This window comes from Gossypium arboreum, chromosome 1 (assembly GCF_025698485.1).
Source record: "Gossypium arboreum isolate Shixiya-1 chromosome 1, ASM2569848v2, whole genome shotgun sequence".
NCBI classification, from domain to species: Eukaryota; Viridiplantae; Streptophyta; class Magnoliopsida; order Malvales; family Malvaceae; genus Gossypium; species Gossypium arboreum.
Window position 1 is genome coordinate 115,966,348 of NC_069070.1, and position 14,802 is coordinate 115,981,149.

At 27.3% G+C, this 14,802-nt stretch overlaps 2 protein-coding genes across 2 annotated transcripts; both read right to left on the reverse strand.

Moving 5' to 3' along the window:
* Positions 1-2,224: 2,224 nt before the first annotated feature.
* LOC108481086 (receptor-like protein 9DC3) lies at positions 2,225-5,203 on the reverse strand. The gene is made up of 3 exons (XM_053019292.1): positions 5,185-5,203; positions 2,674-3,957; positions 2,225-2,573 (listed from the first exon to the last, which is right to left on the reverse strand). The coding sequence occupies exons 1-2, from the start codon at positions 5,201-5,203 to the stop codon at positions 2,696-2,698; spliced, it is 1,281 nt and encodes a 426-aa protein (XP_052875252.1). The 3' UTR covers positions 2,225-2,573; positions 2,674-2,695.
* Positions 5,204-12,469: 7,266 nt separating this feature from the next.
* LOC128289336 (LRR receptor-like serine/threonine-protein kinase EFR) lies at positions 12,470-14,017 on the reverse strand. The gene is made up of 2 exons (XM_053025050.1): positions 13,143-14,017; positions 12,470-12,651 (listed from the first exon to the last, which is right to left on the reverse strand). The coding sequence occupies exons 1-2, from the start codon at positions 13,843-13,845 to the stop codon at positions 12,593-12,595; spliced, it is 762 nt and encodes a 253-aa protein (XP_052881010.1). The 5' UTR covers positions 13,846-14,017; the 3' UTR covers positions 12,470-12,592.
* Positions 14,018-14,802: the final 785 nt, after the last annotated feature.

The following is a 14,802-nucleotide window of genomic DNA, read 5'->3' on the forward strand; positions in this document are numbered from 1 at the left end:
TGAAGTCTTATGCATGGTTATATATATATATATATATATATATGAATCAATACCAATCGATTCAACATATTCAGATATCACATTTTCTTAATCAACAGTGTGACGTAGAGGCGTACCATCAAACTTAACAGAATACAGATCGTACTTGGATAGTTCATATGCATTAAGCAAGAGCACATTACGTTCTGATAGGCCCTACTTACTTAGGTTCAAACATAGCAGATATACGTATAGATCACAAGTTGTTCATCATTAGATCATCAGATATCAAGTTATATAGCCTAATTCAGATCATACGGACCCTACAGTAGGCTGGTGTTCGTTTCGAACGACGCTTGTGGTTCGAGGGGAAAATTTTTTCACACGGCCTGGATAGTTGGCCCATGTGGTCTCACATGGCCTGGATAGCTAGTCTGTCTGCCTCCATACGGTCTAGTACACGTCTATGTGCTTGCTCGTGCGTTCCACACGGTTTGATACACACTCATGTCACCTGCTAGTGTGGTCCTAATCCGTAATCAGTGAGTTACACGGCTTGAACACATGCCCGTGTCATTGGCCCGTGTGAATCCTGTATAACACATAACCACACATGGCTTGGGCAAACGCCCATGTGCCTCTAATTTTCATGAACAGTGAGTTACACAGCCTGCCACACAGCCGTGTAGTGTCAACAGTCAGTTTTCTAATGCCTAAACTAAAAACAAAAGTTGGGTTATCGGTACCCACCTGATACAGCTTTGATGTGGAAGCAACAAAGATGATTCCTGAGCCTAAAACAACGTTATAGTGCCCAAGTCAGACGATTAAATTGGATCAAATCTCTTAAATAAGCATCCAACTAAAACTATGTCAATTAACTTTTGACACCAACCCCAGATTGGAACTTATCGGCAAATGGACAGCAAACATGCGATTCTTAAGTCGTTGAAAGAATGTTAGACATCGCTCAATCTAACGCTAAGAATGGAACCAAGAGAAAAGATCAAACCTTGCATAGGACCTAATTCACGTCCAATAGCAAAACAAAGATGATTTGGAAACAAAGAAAGAGAGGGAGAACATTTTTGTCCCCAAAAATAGAAAGAAGGAAGTTACTAAATTTTAAATGAATAAATTAATTAAAAAGGAAAACTAAACTAATGTGCAGAATAATATAAAAAATATTCTCATTGCATACGCAAAAATTCAAACACAAGACCTAAAGGTGTACAGAAGTTTAACCATTGAACCAACATGCTCATTCTTAGAAAAATTTCAAGAAACATTATTCTAACTTAGAATCTCACACACATCACCAAAACACTTAACCATTGAACAAAATGAAATTCCTTCTTCAAAATTTCTAAAATCTTAACTCAAAATCGAGAGATAACTACTCTTGACTTCACAACTCAATTTCTTCTAAACCGCTTTTTGAGATATTACAAATAAGTACATATCTACTTATCATTTTCTACAATTTTTTATTGAAAAAGTTTTATCATTTTTATTATTATGAAATATCAAATGTCCTTAAAAATTAAATTAGTAAAAATATTAATTTTCAGTTAATTTAATCTTTTCAATACACTATCAAACATATTAGATAATATATTTAATTTATAATTTTAAGTTTTATATTTAGATTAAGATATATTCATATGTATATAACTAAGTTATATTTTAATAAATATTATATATGAAAAATATTTAAACAAATCGATAATTTTTTGTGAAAACAAAAAAATATAATTACTCACAATAAATTAGACAAAAGCATCATTAGCCTTATATTGTTGAATAAGCTCTAGAACTTCATTCGAGGCATTATAAAAAACCTGAAGTCTTGTCTTTCCCACTAAGTTCATGGTTAAGTTTTCTAAAGACATGCCGAATGCACCATTGCCCTTCAGTTCTCATAATTTTTTGAACCCTCATGAGCATTGTAATATTAAAATCTGTTGATAAATTTTCTTGTAAAATCGTGACTACCTCAAGATTATCGGTCTAAATTGTGACCCTTCTAAACTTTTTACTAAGCAACACCAATAAACCATCTAAAATTCCTCATAACTCAGCCTCAAAAATTAAGCATTGCGATGGTTGAAACCCAAGATCCAGTTCGCATATTGGTTTGCAGTACACCTCTAGCAGAAGCACTTTCATTGCCAATAGTCACTGCATTGTCAGTGAACAAATGTACCTACGTATTAACCATGGGTGTTCGAGAAACATTAAACAATTCGATAAATTTAAAATGGAATGTATTAGTACTACTAAATAAACAATACATCTAGTTGAATGTCTTGAAAAAAAAAACATTACGATCCTCAGCTAAAATTTAGTACACAAACACTAATCTAAATTAAAGAAGTAATTATAGTGGGTGCTGCAATCTATTTCAAAACTTGAAAACAAATCAACTTCTTGCGAAGTGTAAAAATCTCATACCATGAGAGCTGAAAAACTATGCAAAGAAAAGCTGAAAAACCAAAGCAAACTATCATCAGTAAGAACACCCATGAACATACATTCCATGGAGAGAAGCAGCTATGGATGCAGACATACTTCATCTTTTCTCGGACTCATTCCTGATGGATGAAAATAAAAACAATCAATTTGAGATTTACCTTATTATTCATTTAGCTGGCAAAAGTAGCATGTTTATTTCTATGAAATACAATAACTCACATATAATGATAGACTTGCAGGACTACTTTCTTTTCTTCCCAAACCAGCTCGAAACTTTGTTTCGCAAGTCTCTCTCAATCATTCTTACAAGCCACCGTGGTCTTCCTGTCGTGGATACAATATATGCCATGCTAATTCCTAATACCATTCCACATCCATACCCCATCATTGCAAGTTTCCAAATAAAAGCAATTCCATTTCCATTATCTTCCTCATCTTGCGCTGGTTCTGGTATTTCATCATTGTTACATTCCTTCGATAATGGGGGTCCACACAAACCCAAGTTCCCTAGATAAGAGTCGCCTTCAAATGTATCAAATTGCTTGCCACTGGGAATGGGTCCGACAAGGTTATTATTTGAAAACCTTAACACTTCAAGAAATGTCAAATTTGTCAATTGGGAAGGGATTCTGCCACTCAGCTTGTTAAACGAGAGATCTAATGATTCAAGTGCTGCCAAATTCCCAAATGACGGTGGGATAGGACCAGTCAGACTATTATGAGAGAGATTGAGTGCATGAAGCAATCTAAGCTCTCCAACTGCCTTAGGAATTTCTCCATGGAATCCATTGTCCGATAGATCTATGCATGTGAATATGGGCATAAGTGCTTTTATTATATACTCTAGTTCCAAACCTTTTATTGTTAACAGAACAGAGTATGAAAATAAATCATATTCATGACCAACTTCTTCTTTCAGAGCTTTGAGATTTTGGAAGAACTCGGTTGGCAATAAGCCTGTGAAGTCATTATGAGAGAGATCAAGCATTTGCAGTCTGGAGAAGGAAAAAGTGGTTAAGGAGACCTGAATGGAACCATGAAATCTATTAGATCTCAAAATAAGAGCTTGCAGCTTGGGAAGCATGCCTAACCAATGGGGAAAGGTATCACTTAAGTTGTTGTTTGCAACATTCAGAACTCGTAGTTCGCTGCAATTAATCAAAGATAACGGCAGTATCCCTTCCAATTGATTTTCATTAAGGGCAAGATATCTCAATTTATTAATTGGATTCCAGTTCCCAATTTCCCCTGGAATCCTGCCTCTAATGCTGCAGCTCGAAGCATCGAAATATAGAAGAGAAACCGACAGATTTCCTATAGAAGCCGTAAGGTAACCACTGATCAATGGATTTCCTGCAAATGCCAAGAAAGCCAAGTCACTGCAGTTTGCTAATGCTGATAGAAAGCTGCTTTTCGAGGATGACAGTGTGCTACTTAAATCATTATTCGATATGTCCAGCGCTTTTAGATATCTTAGATTACCCAAGGTAAGTGGAATACTTCCTGCAAAATCAATTACTTAAAAGGTAAAGATATGTAAGTTGAGAGGCATTCAAGTGAACAGTTATATATCGACCTAGTGAACAAATTCAACATATCACCCCTTTCCCAATTTTCTAATCCATTGGGTTGGGTTCTATTCCTAATTATCACAATAAGCAAAAATTAAAACTGCTATATAGCTAACTGTAAACACAAATTTATCTCGATCTATTTTTGTACTGATAACTGATTGATATTGTTAGAATTAAATTGATAGAAAAAAAAAACTGCTTTGAAAAAAGATAGTCGTTGAAAAGTCAGATAAAATTTTGAAAAAGTAAATGTTTTATTTATTATTTATTTTGTTACAACATTAATATTGACATAACTTCCTCCACAAATATATTAATGGAATACAAACTAAATTGGAAAATTACAATTTTTTTTTATTTTGGAAATTTTAAAATATATCAACGGTGTAAAAATTTTAGTCAATTTTTATTTGTCCTTATATTATGCAAGTTGTGAATTTAATTATTGTAATTTAATTTAATTAAATTTAGTCCATGTATTTTTGAATTAGTCAATTTTAGACTCTATATTTTTAAAATTTAAAATTTTAATATTGACCTGAACTGTAAGAATTAAATATGTCTAGTTAAATTCTATTTCTAAATTTGTAATATGCCTAAAATTATAAATTTAGTCCATAATTTTTAATTATATAACGACTTTACTTTTTTTTTTTTTTAAATAATAAGTATCTATCAACTCGCATACATTTTTGTATTTTAAACAACCATAGCCGTAACTTCTCTCAAATAATTTTAGTTATTTAATTTTAGGATAATGTACTAACTATCACACGCTGTTCAAACAAATTTTTTTTGGTTAAATAAGGTACTATTATATGTTTTTTTTGTTTTAGTTTTAATTGAAGTGATAAACTTGTTAACTTTTTAAGCACGGCATTTTCACATGATTGTTTAAATTATATCTTACTAATTGATTGAATCGAGAATTAGTTGAGATATTGATATGAAGAGAGACATCATATCATTTGATTGAGAATCTATATATATTAATTGAACTAGGCTAAAACTGATTAAACGAATTTTTTTATTTTATAAATTTTAAAGATTTATTTACTAAAATAAAACAAATTAATTGAATTGATTGAATTGACGAAAAACAAATTAATTGAATTGATTGAATTGACGAACCGATAGCTTGAATAAAACAACCAACCAATTCTAAAACCTTTCATTTTCATTCTCATGTGCAAATTGAAATTGCAAACACACAAGGAAAAAACAAGTTTTATCCTTTTTTCTTTACTTCTATACATGTCACTGCAAATTTGTTATAAAAATTTAATATTAATATTTAATTATACATTTAAATTCATATGATTAAGGTTGTGTTTGATAAATTAAAAATTTAAGTGTTGAAAAATTAAGTATTAAATTTTCACTGTTAAATTTTATAAGTGTTGAAAAATTAAAATATTATAAGTCAATTTTATTTTTGTTTTATAATATTTGCAGGCACAAATACATTGTACCTGTATGTTTTTACTTTTTAGTGCTGGGTTTTGTCTCCTTTAAGCACTCTTATTTGACGTTATACATTTGTACTTGCCGTATTTTATCGTATTAACAAAATTCTTGCCTTAACAAAAAAAAAATTTATAGCATAACTCAAAAGTAAATTTACCAAATGCACAAGTATAAAATATTTAACACATTCAAATAAATTGAACATAAATTTAATTTAAGGAAGAAAAAAGAGTAAAAATAATAATCATAAAATTGAACATAAATGGTAAAGAAATATAATATAATACCTGTTAGGGAATTAAAGGATAAATAAAGGCCTTTCAACCATGTTAAATTACTAATTTGTTGTGGGATTACACCTGTAAAATAAAATTAATTTATTAAACAAATATAAGTATTTTTTTTACTTTACTTATTAAAAACCAAAGTAAAACATAAGTTTAGAAGAATCAAATCAAACTTATACAAGTTTAGAAGAATTACAGTAATAGTTGTGAGTCAAACTTACTAGTTTGGTTATTGCTTTTACTTCTAGCAAATTATGAAATATTTCAAAAGAAATAGAAAAAAAAAAAAAAAAAAGATAAGTAGATAATTATATATAATTGATTAAAGATATTGATATATAATACCTGTTAAAGAATTACTGAATAAACGAGAATTTTCAAACGTCTTAGATTACGATAATCGGAGAAAGATGCCCTTTTAACAAATTTCTAGAAATGATTAATTCTTCCAAGTTGAGAAGACTTCCAATTTCATGTGGAATTACACCTGTACAATTAAATTAATTCATTACACAAATATATATATAAAAGTTTTTTACCTTTTATTTAAAATTAAAAAAATTGAGATTCAATAGTCCAAATATGATATTGTTAATAAATTTAAATATCACTTAAATATATATTTAAATAATACCCGTTTGATAATTTAGGTCAATTAATTTCACTATGTCAAGCATAAAAGAATTGAAATCAATTTATAAATTTAGGAAAAATGGTTTTTAAGCCAAATTAATTTTACAACAAAATGATAATGGTAAACAAAAACCTTATCAAATTGTCTTTTAAGCCAAACAAAATTAGCTTTTTACTTTTCAAAACCACTTTCGGTGTTAAATTATAAATTTGTCCCTAATTTATATTAACCAGAACAGATAAATATAATTCATATATTTGAATTAAATTTTACAAACAATTTATATTAATTACCTAAAAATATTTAAATTTAAATTTCATATCTCATAATATTAATAATGAGTTACCATAAATTGTTTTATTATATTTGAACTATAATCTAAGTTGAATATTTATTAATACTAAAATAATGTTAAATATTTAATAAATTATTTTTAATTTTTATTATAATTTAAGTTATCATAATGTTAATAAATTTAAATATCACTTAAAAATACCTAAAATAGATATTTTTAATTTTTAAAAACCCTTTTCAATAATTTGATTATTTCTTTTACTTCTAATAAATATTAGAATCTTTGTTTTTAAAATTTTAATACCTAAACATTATTTCAAACAAAATATAAAAATAAAACCATAACCAGATAATTATCCAAAATTAGTCAAAGAAAATTGAAAAAAATTCCTACCAGAATTATGAATTAAGAATTTATATGTAAAAAAAAAAGGTAAAGTAACAAAATACTTACTAAAATATTGATTTCCTTGTCGGCTAAAATTTTTTCGATTTAATCATTAAAATTTTTAAATTTAAATATTTTAATTCTAAGCATAACAAATTTAACCCTAAATATTTACAAAATTTATCATTTTATCTCAAATTCTAAAATAATATTAATAATAATTGATAAGTTTTGATTTTAAAAATATTGTAAACATCGAAGGCTAAATTTTATGTTTAATACCTAAATTTAAATTTAACAATTGAATAATCAAAACAAAATAAATGTATATTAAAAAAAAAGAAGTTACCACGCTGGAGCTTTTCTTAGAATCCTTGTATCCGGTCAGCATTGTGAAAGCAAAGCTCTTTGCCATTAGTAAAGCTCTGAATCACTTCAAAAGCTCTTATGGGTTCGATTTAACAGGACTCGTCATTGATTTTTATATCTTATATGGTATAGATTAACTATGCTCAAACGTGTTTCTTAGGCATTGAGAACATGACGACACTCTAATGAAAATAGACAACTTAATTTCTGCAATCTTTAATGTTAAATTCTATCATGTATTTAGGGGTATGAATGTTTCGCAAACCTCTTGCTTAAATCTGACCTATATGTATTTTACTTATTGCTAGGTTTTGTCTCTTTGCATCATACATTTGTATTTGTCGTATTTTATTGTATTAATAAAATTCTAGTCTTAGCAAAAAAAAAAAAAATTATGTTAGCATAATTGAAAAGCAAATTCACCATTAAATGAAATGCACAATTATAAAACATTTAACACATTTATGAAAATTGAACATAAATTTAATTAAAAAAACAAAAATAACAATTATAAAATTAAACATAAATGATGAAAAATAAAATATAATACCTGTTAGGGAATTATCGGATAAATAGAGAAATTTCAACTGCGTTAAATTACCAATTTGTTGTGGAATTACACCTACACAACAAAATTAATTTATTAAACAAATATAAAATTATTTTTATTTTAATTTTTTAAAACTTATTTAAAAGTGGAGGTTGAATAGTCTAAATTTATAAGCACACTCATTCTAAATTGAAATATATGAAATAGAAATAAAATAACTAGATATGTATAATTGATCAAAACTTATAATTTTGGATTTCAAATATTTTCAAATTTGAGTAATTTTAACATTATATAATTTTAGATTTAGGTCATTTCAATTAAACATTCAGTAATAACATGAGCATATAAATTGAACAAAATTAAATTTAAGAAAAAAGAAAGTGAAGAAATGATATACAATACCTGTTAAGGAATTCTTAAATAAATTGAGTAATCTCAAACGTGTTAGATTACCAATGGTTGGAGAAATATGCCCTTCTAATAGATTGTTAGAAATCATTAATTCTTCTAAGTTGAGAAGACCTCCAATTTCGTGTGGGATTATACCTATACAATCAAATTAATTCCTTACACAAATATAAAAAAAATTTACAGATTAAAATATTGAAGTTAAGTCAAATTTTATTATCTGTCGCACACTAAAATAAAGCTTAAAATAATGCCCGTTTGATAATTTAATTCAATCAATTTCTTTATGCCAAGCATAAAAGAATTAAAATAATGCCCATTTGATTATTTCCAACGACAGAGGAAAAAAAAACGATAACTAGATAATTATGCAAACTTAAATCAAAGAAAATTAAAAGGAAAAAACTTTCTTACCAAAATTATGAATTAAGACCTTTGATGTTTAAAAACGGGTAAATTATAAAATATTCACTAAACTATTGAGTTAGTTTTATTTTAGTCACTTAATTATTAATATATTTTCATTTAATCATTAAATTTTTCAAAATTAAATATTTCAGTCATTCTTCCGTCAATTTCCATTAGATGAGTGATGGAAAGCTTACGAGACCTTTTTTATTGATATAATAATAACAAATTTAGTTTTCTAATGTTTACACATTCTATTAATTTGATCCTAAATATAAAAAGTTTAACAAATTTAACCTCAATGTTTACAAAATTTATACTTTTAGTTCAAATTCTAAAATAATTCAATAAATTTAACCTCAACATTTACAAAATGATAAATTTTTATTTTTAAAATGTTATAAATGTTGAAGACTAAATTTTGTTTTTGATACCTAAACTATTATTCTATTATGATTTTTGTCCAAATTTTATAACAGGTTTAAAAAATTGTTGGCTATTTTCGCAATCTAATACAAAAATCATTCACACTTGATTTATCGCTCAAAATATACGTAAACATGTGAAATTTTGAATACAATAATGTTAGATTAGAGATATGTACCTTTTAATCGAGATTGAATTTCCATATATTGAAATATTAAAAGTTCTGCAGGTCTTATTCTACGCTTTTGAACTGAAGCATGCCTTAAAATTTTCATGTAAGAGATTGTTGTTACAATTTTGTAGAAATTTAAGAGGGTTAAATTTGCTATCATTGTAAGAGATTAAAGATATATACGAGATTGTTGTTACCATTGACCTAAATTTGTTAAATTTTTTATACTTAGGATCAAATAATATAATTTGTAAAATAGAGGACTAAATTTATTATTAAATTAATAAAAAGGCTTGTGTCAACTTTTCGTCTCTCATTTAACAACAACAAATGGATGAGTGACTAAAATATTTAATTTTAAAAATTTAATAATTAAATAAAAAAATTAATAGTTAAATGATTAAAATAGAAGAAATAGGTTAATCACTATTTTTATACTTTACAAAAAAATCTAACACGCTGTAGCTTTTCCTAGGACACGCTTTTATTCTGTCGGCATTGTGAAAGCAAAGCTCCTTGCTATTAGTAAGGCTCTGAATAACTTCAAAAATTTTTATGGGTTCAATTTGACAGGATTCATCATTGAATTTGATGCCTTATATGCTATATATATTAACTATGCTCAGACGTGTCTCTTAGGCCTTGAGAACATGAAGACGCTCTAATAGAAATAGACAACTTGGTGTCCGCAATCTCTAATGTTAAATTCTATCATGTTTTTAGAGAGATTAAAGTTGTTGCAGACATCTTGCTAAATCTAGTGCACATCATACCTATATGTTCTTTATATCTTAGGTTTTGTCTCCTTTAAGCACTCTTCTCTGGCAGTACTTGCGTTTATCGTATTAGTAAGGTTCTTGCCTTAGCAAAAACAAAAATTATGCAATAGCATGATTCAAAAGCAAATTTGGAGGAGTATAAAATATTTAATATATTTGTATAAATTGAACATAAATTTAATTTAAGGAAGAAAATAAAAGTAAAAAATAACAATCATGAAATTGAGCATATATAGTGAAAAATGTAATATAATACCTGTTAGAGAATTATAAGATAAATAAAGATATTTCAACCGTGCTAGATTACCAATTTATTGTGGAATTACACCTACATAATAAAAATAATTTATTAAACAAATGTATATTTTTATTTTACTTTTTAAAAATAAATTTAAAGTTGAAGGTTGAATAGTATAAATTTTATAAGCACCAAATGGATTTTGTAATTTAGACCAATTAATTTTTTACGACTAGCACCAAAAACATATAATCTATTTGGATCCAATTATTTTCAAATTTGAGTAATTACTTTTAACAGTAAATAATTTTGGATTTAGGTCATCTCATTAAATATTATGTTAAAGTATCAAATATTTAATACATTGATAACAACTTGCACATGTATATTGAACAAAAAATAATTTTAAGATGAAACTAACAATGAAGAAAAAAAGAGTGAAGAAATGATATATATATATATATATAAAAATACCTGTTAGGGAATCTCAAACGTGTTAGATTGCTGATGGATGGAAAAATACTTCCTTTGAACATATTGTTAGAAATTATTAATTCTTCTAAATTGAGAAGACCTCCAATTTCGTATGGAATTACACCTGTACAATTAAATTAATTCATTACAGAAATATATAATAAAAAAACCATTTGAGGTGTACAAACTTAATCAAAGAAAAAATCTTTCCTACCAGAACTATGATTTAAGCCCTTAGGTGCCTAAAAAATTACGTAAAAGTATAAAATAGTCATTAAACTATTGATTTGATTCTGCTTTAGTCATTTAATTATTAATATTTTTATTTAATCATTAAATTTTTCAAATAAAATATTTTAATCACTCTCTCATTAATTGTTGTTAAATGAGTGACGGAAAATAGATTTGGGCTTTTTTTTGTTGACTTAATAAAATTTTAGTTCTCTAATATTTACAAATTCTATCAGTTTGATTATAAATATAAAAATTCAACAAATTTAACTCTCAACATTTACAAAATGATAAAGTTTGATTTTTAAAAATGTTATAAATGTTGAGGACTAAAATAATTCAATAAATGTTATAAAAAGTGTTATGCAACATCTTCAGTTATACGAAATATTAAACAAAATCATTCACACTCGATTTATCATTCAAAATATACTAAAATATACAAAATTTTGATACAATAATGTTAGATTAGTGATATGTACCTTTAAATCAAGATTGAATTTATATGCAGCTCACCACAAAATTATTATTTAGTAAATGTTGAGGTTAAATAGATTGGATTTTAGAATTTAAATGAAATTGATAATTTTTTAAATATTGAGTTAAATTTGTTTAATTTTTATATTTAGAATTAAATAATAAAATGTGTATATATTGGAGGACTAAATTTATTATTAGACCAATAAAAATTTATGTTTACTTTTCATCACTCATCTAAGGACAATTAATGAGAAAGTGATTAAAATATTTAATTTTAAAAGATTTAATGATAAAATAAAAAATTAATAGTTGAATGAGAAAATAGAATAAAACCTATAGTTTAGTCAACGTTTTTATATTAAAAGGAGATCTAACACGTTAGAGCTTTTCTTAGGACCCTTGTATCTAGTCAACATGTTAAAGCAAAGATCATTGCTATTACTAATGCTTTGAATAACTTTTAGTGGTTAGATTTGACAAGACTCATCATTGAATATAATGCTTTATATGCTATATATTAAATATGCTCAAACGTATCTCTTAAACCTTGCGAACATGAAAACACTCTAATGGAAATGGACAGCTTGCTGTCCCCTATCTCTAATGTTAAACTATATCATGTATTTAGGGAAATTACTGTTGTTGCAGACCTTTTGCTAAATCTGGTGCACATCTTACCTATATATATATATATATATATATATATATATATTTTAGTGTTAGGTTTTATCTCCTTTAAGCACTCTTCTCTGGCATTGTACATGGTACTTGGCTTATTTTATTATACTAATAAAATTCTTGCCTTAAGTAAATTTATCATTGAATAAAATACAAAAATATTTAACACATTTGTACAAATTGAACATAAATTTAATTTAGGAAAAAAGAAAATAAAATTAACGATGATAAAATTGAACATATATAATGAAGAAATGTAATATAATACCTGTAGAGAATTAAAGGATAAATAGAGATATCTCAATCGTAAGATTACTAATTTGTTGTGGGATTGCACCTACATAAAAAATTATTTTATTAAACAAATATAAAGATATATATTTTTCACCTACATAACAAAATTAATTTATTAAACAAATATAAAGATATATATTTTACTTTACTCCTTAAGAAAATAAATTAAAAGATTGAGATTTAATAGTGCATATTTTATCACCACACTTATTCTAAATCTGAAATACACTAAATTAAAACTCAAATTATGGAATTTGTAATTTAAGCCATTAGTTTGTTTAGATCAAGCATCAAAGAATCAAATTAAACTTAAACAAGTTTAGAAGAAGTCAAGCAATAATTGTGAGCCATACTTACTACCTTGATTATTGCTTTTACTTCTAACAAATATTGGATACTTTGTTTCCAAATGTTAATACGCTAAGCAATATTTCAAATGAAGCTTGCCTATCTAACAAAGTGATATTGCAGATGAAGAAAGACAACAAATTAAAATAAGCTAATTAAAATAGCATCCAAATGCTTTCTGTTTACCTTCTATCTGGTTTTCCTGGAGAAATAGAAGCTCAAGCATTGTCAAGTTTCCTATTTCTTTTGGTAGAATCCCTTCCGAACTATTAAAAGCTAATGATATGTACTCTAACTCTTTGCACTTGAATAAGCCCAATGGAATTTTGCCAGAGAGCTTATTCCCATCCAAGTAAAGCACTTGCAATCTAGGTAGACGTTCAAACATATCTGATGGGATTTGACCAACAAAATTGTTAGCACTCAAAGACAAGTATTGAAGTTTAGGGAAAGAATCAAACCATGATGGGATTTCTCCGTAGAAATTGTTCAAAACCAAGTTTATAAGTTTCAATCGATGCAAATTAGTCAACTGAATGGGTAATGAGCCATGAAAAGAGTTGTTTGTCAGGTCAAGCGAAGTAAGAAAAGATAGATTCCCAATTTGAGGTGGGACGGTGCCAATGAGAAACATGCTAGAAAGGTTAAGGGCTATGACCTTTTGGTGTCGGGATCCACAAGTGACACCAACCCAATTACAAAAGGAAGTAGCAATAGACCAATTGGTTTTCAACATCTTTTGAGGATCACTAATAATATGTGCTTTCATTGTCAGAAGAGCTGACTGATCTGTGCTGATATTGGTTGTTGTTTTGGTAGAGAATAAAGCCACAAAATGAAGCAACAGCACCGCCATCATAAGAGCCAGAGAGAACCCAGTGTTCCCCATCAAAATTTGTGGAAGTGAAACAATTGTGATCAGAGGTATGCTCCAAGTAATCTACCGGTGTTTTGGAATAGTTAATATTTCTTGCAAAATTGAATCATATATAGAAAACTAAAGAAGTTTGCTAATCCTGTAATTGTCTACACATATCACTTAACCGCGATTTGTGGCTTAAAGAAACAGTGGTTGGCCTTGACTTGTAATTTTCTGTAAAATTGTTTTCGATTGGCTTCTTCGTGGAAAACTATTTGTGATGACTTGTGACAAACGTCACTTGAATTTCATGTCCAGGTCAAGCATTGCGGTGGATTACGCAAAAATACTGAAAATTATGAATTTTTTTGGATTAGGCTGATTTTTTTACATTTATCGGATAAGATTGATTTTGGAGAGAGAGAGAAGGAAAATACATCCAGATGGACACGTTTTCCCTAATGGCTACCCTGTAATGGCTATCCTAATGGTCGAATTCCAACAGCTCCCCCTCAACTAATATTTTCCCCCTATTTAAACCCCTAATTTCTTACTTTTTTTTCAATTCACTTTCCACTCTATCGCAATTCATTCTCAATCCTCTCTTAATTCTCGCTCAAAGGCTAGAACAAAAATAATAAAAATTGAAAGAAAGATATTTGAATACAAAACCTCAGGCACATAAATAGAATACATAATAAAAAATACAAGTTTAGATTTACGTGACATATGTAGAGTAAATTTTTCTATTTGATTTTAAATATACGTATATACGTGAATTGTTTTGGTGTTTTGTCTATGTCAAAATTATGAAGACATGTGCTTGTTAATTATTTAGCCTTGAATCACTATATTATTGCTGTTTAGTTTTGACATGTATGGTTAAAATATATATATCAATTAAAGATTAAAGTTTTTGGGTTTTTTTATTATGCTATTTAGATAATCTTATTTTGGGTTATTTTGGAAACTATATTGCAATAAAAA

Bases quoted from the DNA above. Each gene is read 5' to 3' on its own strand.
- LOC128289336 (XM_053025050.1), bottom strand. From the start codon at position 13,845: ATGGGGAACACTGGGTTCTCTCTGGCTCTTATGATGGCGGTGCTGTTG. The intron at 12,652-13,142 runs GTAAACAGAAAG...TTTTTTATGTAG, and splicing joins CCAGGAAAACCAGATAGAAG to GTGCAATCCCACAACAAATT.